The sequence below is a fragment of the Cyprinodon variegatus genome, unplaced genomic scaffold (assembly GCF_000732505.1).
Source record: "Cyprinodon variegatus isolate N-32 unplaced genomic scaffold, C_variegatus-1.0 Scaffold1242, whole genome shotgun sequence".
Taxonomy (NCBI): domain Eukaryota; kingdom Metazoa; phylum Chordata; class Actinopteri; order Cyprinodontiformes; family Cyprinodontidae; genus Cyprinodon; species Cyprinodon variegatus.
The window spans coordinates 68,321-75,155 of NW_015151695.1; the positions used below are offsets into that span (position 1 = coordinate 68,321).

A 6,835-nucleotide genomic window follows, 5' to 3' on the forward strand; every position below is an offset into this window, starting at 1 on the left:
AACAGCCGACACTGCTCCGTGACGTCACAAACCAGTAGGTGGCAGTAGTGTTCTTTGACAAACATGGATGTCTCCAGTAAAGCACATTCAAGTGAAAATTACTCTTAATTAAAAACACTTATCATTTATTGAACAGTATGTAATAATTTCATATTTAAAGTACCTTAAGAAGTTTGAATTCTGAATCTGAGCGACTTTTCCTTTAATTTCTCAGCTGTAACAATCCTGAGGGACCTGAATGCTCGTTCATTTTTGGATGGTTTTCCTCACTCCTCTAATAAAGAGCAAATGCTAACTAATTTTAGTAGAAACCATCAACGTGGGTATGTGATGCGTTGAGCCATTTATTTCTTCTTCATGATAAAAAGCTCCTCTGGTCTCATCATGGCTGCTAAATGACCTCATTAACAGAAGCAATGAGCCAGTCCACGTCAGGCTCTAGGTCCGTTTTGAACAGCTTTTCCCCCTCCTGCTGCCTGCTTTCTCCCATTAACACCTAACGTTTTGATGGGTTCCAGTCACCCAGGCCTCCAACGGTACCGATGACTCCCTGCTCCGAGCGTTCCATGGCGGCGGCCCGGCGGTCCAGCCCTCATCCATTCCCATTCTGAGTGCCTGCTTCAACAANGCGTTCCATGGCGGCGGCCCGGCGGTCCAGCCCTCATCCATTCCCATTCTGAGTGCCTGCTTCAACAAGCTGTTCTCCATGCTGCAGGTCCACCACGTGCAGGTAGCTTTCTGAGGGCTCATGGAGCCTCTGATTGGCTAAAGCTCCTGTTTGCGGTGGTCCCTTCAGAACGACCACCTGGAGGCGAAGCTTTGTCCATGCAGAGACTCATTTGATCCAATATTATTGAAAGCAGAGAAAATGTTTTTTAGAATTATTATCCTTTAAGATCTGATTGATGTTATTAAGTTTATTCTTATTTTTAAGTCAGAATGATTAACGGTTGCCGTGTGTCTCCGCTCTTCGCCCTCCTCTGCTCTCAGCTGGAGTCGCTGCTTCAGCTTTGGCTCACCCTTAGCCTCAACACCAGCTCCGCTGGTGGCGAAGACGGCGGCTCCGACGTCTTCCTGTTCAACGCCAGCAGAGTTCCCACCATTCCTCTAAACCAAGGTGGGTTCTGAAAACTGCTGCCGTCCCGTTAGCTCAGTTAGCTCAGGTTTCAGTGTGTCCTCCTCCTCCGCCCTCAGCCTCCATCAGCAGCTTCATATCCGTGCTGGCCTGGTACCCCAGCGCCTCCCTGAGGACCTGGTGCCTGGTGCTCCACTCACTCACGCTGATGACCAACATGCCGTCCTCCGGTAAGTGCCGCTCTAAAGTCTGCTGGTCGCCACGCTTACTGGTACCTGAGTGAAACCCTGTGCTTCTGCCCGCAGCCTCCGGCGGAGCCGCCAACCCTCAGGACAGCACGGCGCAGCAGATGGTGTCCGACCCCACCCTGGTTCACGTGCTGCTGCGCTTCCTGTCCAGCAGCAGCACCAACGGCACCAGCCAGCACAGCTCCCAGGTGGGGCCCACCGCCACCCAGGCCATGCACGAGTACCTGAGCCGCCTGCAGGTCCACCTGTCCTCCACCTGTCCCCAGATGTTCAGCGAGTTCCTGCTGAAGCTCATCCACATCCTGTCCACCGAGAGGTAAGCTCTGCCGTCCCTCCACCTGGAATCTAAAGCAGTCGGAGCCGTGTTTCTGAACAGCTGGGCGTCTCCTCAGGGGGCCGTTCCAGGCGGGTCAGGGTCCTCTGGACGCCCAGGTCAAGCTGCTAGAGTTCACGCTGGAGCAGAACTTCGAGGTGGTGTCGGTGGCCACCATCTCCTCCGTCATGGAGTCCATCACCTTCCTTGTTCACCACTACATCACCTGCTCTGACAAGGTGGTGTCCCGCAGCGGCTCGGACAGCTCGGTGGGTGCCAAGGCCTGCTTCGGCGGCCTCTTCGCCAACATCATCCGGCCCGGCGACGCCAAGGCCGTCTGTGGAGAAACCACGCGAGACCAGCTCATGTTCAACCTGCTCAAGCTGGTCAACGCGCTGGTGCAGCTCCCTCTCTCTGGGGACAGGGAGTTCAGCGGACGCCTGCCACCGGCCGGCGGTGGCGCTGCTGACAGCAGCGTGTCGGACGAAGAGAAGGTCTGCGGCAGCAAAGAGAGCACGGCGTCCAGCCAGGGTCCTCCCGCCGGTGTGGCCGACCTGGTGCTGGCCAATCAGCAGATAATGAGCCAGATCCTGTCGGCGTTGGGCCAGTGCAACAGCAGCGCCATGGCAATGATCATCGGTGAGACGGAGCGTGCGGCGCGGAAAGCAGGCCGAGGGCTATAAGATTCCTCTTACCTCCTTAACTCTCTCTCTGCTCCAGGTGCCAGCGGCCTCCATCTCACCAAGCACGAGAACTTCCACGGCGGCCTGGATGCCATCTCCGTGGGAGATGGCCTCTTTACCATCCTCACCACCCTGAGCAAGAGGGCCAGCTCCGTCCAGGTCATGCTGCAGCCCATTCTCACCTACATGGCCTGCGGCTACATGGGCAGACAGGTAGGAGCCGCCGCCTCCCTCTGACGTTTAATCGGCAGGAAGGTCCCTAAAGCGGCTGCTGTGTTTGATGCTAGGGGTCTCTGTCCACCTGCCAGCTGTCTGAGCCGCTGCTGTGGTTCATCCTGCGAGTCCTGGACACCAGCGAAGCTCTCAAGGCCTTCCATGACATGGGTGGGTGAGCTCCACGTCTCCTTCTGCTCCGCCTCTAGCATCTTAAAGCAGGAAATGGTTTATCTTTCGTCAACCCAACTGATTTGGAGGGATAAACTAAAATATATACAGCTGCATTTACATGGAATAATGTAGAGATATAGAACTACGTATTCTAGAGTATTGATCGGTCATTCAGGTCATAGTCATTCCAAAAAAGTAAAAAAAAACACAATCCACTGGACTTTGTTTCCAATTTTCTTCCCATCCAGGAAGATTTTTCAATTCAAAATGTCAGAAATAGTGTTGAGTTCCAGCTTTTATACAGCAGCCCAACAAAGCCTTGTTTTTGCTCAGAAAACATGCAAATAGAAACAGACAAACGGGTCCACCCCTTTGCAATGGGGGTCGTTTGACTTCTTTGTTAGCCTGCAATGCCACATACCTGTCTATGTCTCTGAAAGGGGGGTCGTTAGATGGATTTGTTGCCCTGGCTGAATAGGCGAGGTCTTCTGTTCCCCTGTAAAGGCTGTGATGATAGCGAGAACGAATCCAACTCAATCGCTGCATTGTAGGTTTTTTAAAGCTGAAATCTGAATCCACCTAAACTGTTTAAGGTTGGTTTTTCGTTCATAACATAAATGGCTTCCTTCACGCCCCTCTCAAACTACCCGTCTCCTTTGTTCAAAATGTGTCCAAGAATGTCCTTTGTCCATAAGGTCTAGATGTACTGCAGAGTCTTGTCCAGAGGAGGGCGCTCTTCTGTGTTGGGCTTTGCGTCTGTGGAGAGGTTGTTTGGTTTCTCCAATATAAAGATCAGAGCATTCCTCACTGCATTGAACTGGATTTGGTCTGAGTGTTTTGACCTTAGGATGCACTAGTCTCTGTTTAAGGGTCTGTTTGATTTGAAATGTACTGGGATTTTGTGTTTGGAGGAAATCCCTGATTTCTTCAGAGACTCCAGCAACATATGGGATGGGGCTGTTTTTTGCGTTTAATCTTCTGCTGCGTCTCTTTTGGATTTCCTTACTGATTTGACAAACGCCCAGATTGGGTATCCACAGATTGGAAGAACATCTTTGATGTGTTTCTGTTCGTGCTTCCCTTTGGTTTTAGTAGGTTTCAGGTATTACAGGCTAACAAAGAAACCAAACGACCCCCATTCCAAAGGGGTGGACCCTTTCGTTCGTTTCAATTTGCATGTTTTCTAAACAAAAGCAAGGCTTTGTTTTTGATGCACTGTATAAAGCTTATAAAGCTATTTCTGACATTTTGAATTAAAAAAGCCTCCTGGATGGGAAGTGAACAAAGTCCAGTGGATTGTTTAACTTTTTTTTGGAATTTTATTTTTAGATGTTTATATTTATCACTTTTGTTTTATCAACGATGCCTTTTACTTTACTGTTTTCATACTTTCTAGAACTAATTTTAGTTTTTACTTTTTTTGCAGCAGGATTCAAAACACTTCAGTTTTTGTATTTCTGAGTTAAGTACATGTAAATTAGAAAATAAAGAGCTTTAAGTGCAGCTGAATCCTTTTGTATCTCACAGCTCATAAAAACATAAGACGCACTCCGAAACAAACAGAAAATAGCTTTAATTAACCGTTTAACAAACGTCTGTTAGAGTTTTATTTATTTCGCTTAGCAGTTTTTTTTATTTTTCCATTAGTTTTAGTCCCTTAGAGACAGATGCATCCAGAGATCTGGATCTCTTGTTGCCATGGTGCCCTCTGGTGGCGTGAGGGAGCTTATGTGACCAAGTAGTGAAGTCCTCAGGCGTGCAGAGTTCACATCCCAACACACAACCCTGCTTGTCCTACGCTCCTCCCTCTGTCATCCCATTTCCTGACAGAACCCTTTCAGAATAAAAGCAGTATATATAATATATATAATTCAACTGGATTGGGAAAAAGTTTCAGTAATGAAACCTAACCCCCTGCCTTCCAGAGGATGTCTCTGGTTCCTAGTAAGTGGGAAGTGAGGAGTGGAGAAGCTGCCAAAGTTCTATTTGTCCAATCTTTGTCCCATTTCCACTTTTTGACCCGACTCTGGGATCTTTTTGGGGGGGTGAACTGGATGTTGGCAGCACCCGAAAGGATTTTTAAGGAGGAAAACTTGGACACCTTTGTTTTCCCTCTGCAGGTGGCGTTCAGTTGATCTGTAACAACATGGTGACGAGCACCAGAGCCATCGTGAACACGGCGCGCAGCATGGTGTCCACCATCATGAAGTTCTTGGACTCTGGTCCTGGAAAAACGGTGGACGGTAACCTGAAGGCCAGGGTGATGACCTCGGAGCCAGACAACGCTGAGGGACTCCACAACTTCGCTCCCTTAGGTACGGTCCAGGCCTTTCTCTGCTTCCTGGGTTCCTTTTTAATAAGCAGGTTTAACAAACTCTGACTCTAATCCTCAACTCTGATTTATCCTGAGATTGGAAACTGAGTTTTTAGTTTCATTAAAGCTGCTATGAATTAGTTAAACTCTAAGTAGAACCGCCCAGAGTTTAACACGTGCGTAACAAGTATGAAAAGCCATTATCAGTGGAGCCCCGATTCGACGAGTCAGCATGACAACAGGAAGTGCCTATTTCACCCCACTGGAACTAGAGATTTTAATGAAGAAATGAAATAACTAAAGAATTTGTATAAAACAAAAAGAAACAGCGCTACATCTGCAAAGGAGAGGAAGATGGAGAAGACTGTTGCTTGGGTTAATATGTACGTTTATATGAAGTCCTATATGGCAGGCAGTTTTTACATTTATTAAATACACTCTCTGTTGTTCCATTTGTAGATCACTAAAATAAGATTCTTCCTGATGAAAATCACACTCCTAGGCTGAGCATTTTTGCAGCAGAAACTGAATTTCACAAAATAAAAAGAAAACAAATTCTATTAGTTAAAATTAAGTTTTATATATCTAGAAATGTTTACGCATTTTAAGTGGCCGTTTTGACATAAATCAGCTTGACTGAAAATGTATTTGTGATATCTAAAAAACATTTCTTCATAGTCAAAATAAAACAAATGCTGACCAGTAACAAAAGGAATATTAAGATCTGAAATTAATTTATAGACATCAAGAATGTTTACTCTAGATGTGGAGAATGTCATTTTGTTTGAAACCATATTCAGTAAAACAAACACATATTGGACTTCGTGCAAGATGGCAGACGACACAGATGAGTATAGAGAATAGCTCTCCAAAGTCAGTGAACTAGAACTCCTCAAGCACATTCAAATGAAAATTACTCTAAACTAAAAAAATTATTATTTAAAGTACTTTCAGTAGTTGGAATTCCGAATATGACCGGACTTTTCCTTTAAAGCTCTGGTTCCTGCTAATGGCTATAAGCTAGCAAAGCTTCAGTGACATTTTCAGTAGGGCTCCAGAGAGGAGCTCTGATTGGCCAGGCCTGGTTCAGTCAGGAAGCGTCCGCTGCTCTGAACCTCATGGCAAGCTATTGAAACAGGGAGAATTACCCCATTTACAAACCGATCCATGCCGAGACCGGTCCGAGCTCGGATCAGTTAACCAGGCCGAGCTCGGTTCTGACGACCGTTTACACATCACGCTATCTCGGTTCCTGCCAGTATGGAAGGAGGAAATCAAGCAGTTGGTGGCGGTAATGCACCGAAAGTTGTTTGCCAACCGCCATAAAAACAAGAAGACGAAGAAGGAGGGAATCAAGCAAATCAAAATGGCGGAGCCCGTCACATTCAGAAAGTTAATCTTGATTATTATTGCTGTACTTCGGTGTTCTTACTTAAAATGCCTTTATTTAAAATGTTGCGTGGAGATTTCGATTGTTGTTTATAGTTGTTGTTCTTCTTCTGTTTTGTGTTGGTTGGCAAGCAACTTCCTGAGGGGCATTACCGCCAACTACTGGAATGGAGTGTGAATCAGGATGTGCAGCCAGATGGAGATGACGCGTTCTGCTCATGCGCTCTTGTTATCAGAGAACCGAGCCAGGGAAAAACCGAGCCGAGCCCACCTCTGGAACTGGTCTGCAGTTAGCTCGGTTTGGTTGTGTCAAGCTTGGTTCAGTTCAGTTTGCTTTCCATTTACACACAATAAGTTATCTCAGTTACTGAGCTCGGACCGGTCTCGGCCCGGTTTTTCAAGGGTAGTGTAAATGGGGTAAATGAA

The 6,835-nt window shown here is 46.9% G+C and overlaps 1 protein-coding gene across 5 annotated transcripts in view; it reads left to right on the forward strand.

Annotated features, from left to right (window-relative positions):
• Nucleotides 1–6,835, forward strand: part of birc6 (baculoviral IAP repeat containing 6) — a 99,878-nt gene that overhangs the window by 55,567 nt on the left and 37,476 nt on the right. For 4 of the 5 annotated variants that reach the window (XM_015401638.1, XM_015401639.1, XM_015401641.1 and 1 more), the window contains exons 41-48: nucleotides 519–730; nucleotides 991–1,117; nucleotides 1,195–1,305; nucleotides 1,381–1,639; nucleotides 1,716–2,275; nucleotides 2,357–2,532; nucleotides 2,607–2,703; nucleotides 4,827–5,021. In XM_015401638.1, coding sequence (XP_015257124.1) covers nucleotides 519–730; nucleotides 991–1,117; nucleotides 1,195–1,305; nucleotides 1,381–1,639; nucleotides 1,716–2,275; nucleotides 2,357–2,532; nucleotides 2,607–2,703; nucleotides 4,827–5,021 — 1,737 coding nt within the window. The remainder of the gene's footprint in view (nucleotides 1–518; nucleotides 731–990; nucleotides 1,118–1,194; nucleotides 1,306–1,380; nucleotides 1,640–1,715; nucleotides 2,276–2,356; nucleotides 2,533–2,606; nucleotides 2,704–4,826; nucleotides 5,022–6,835) is intronic. The other variant, XM_015401642.1, reaches the window with a different exon arrangement.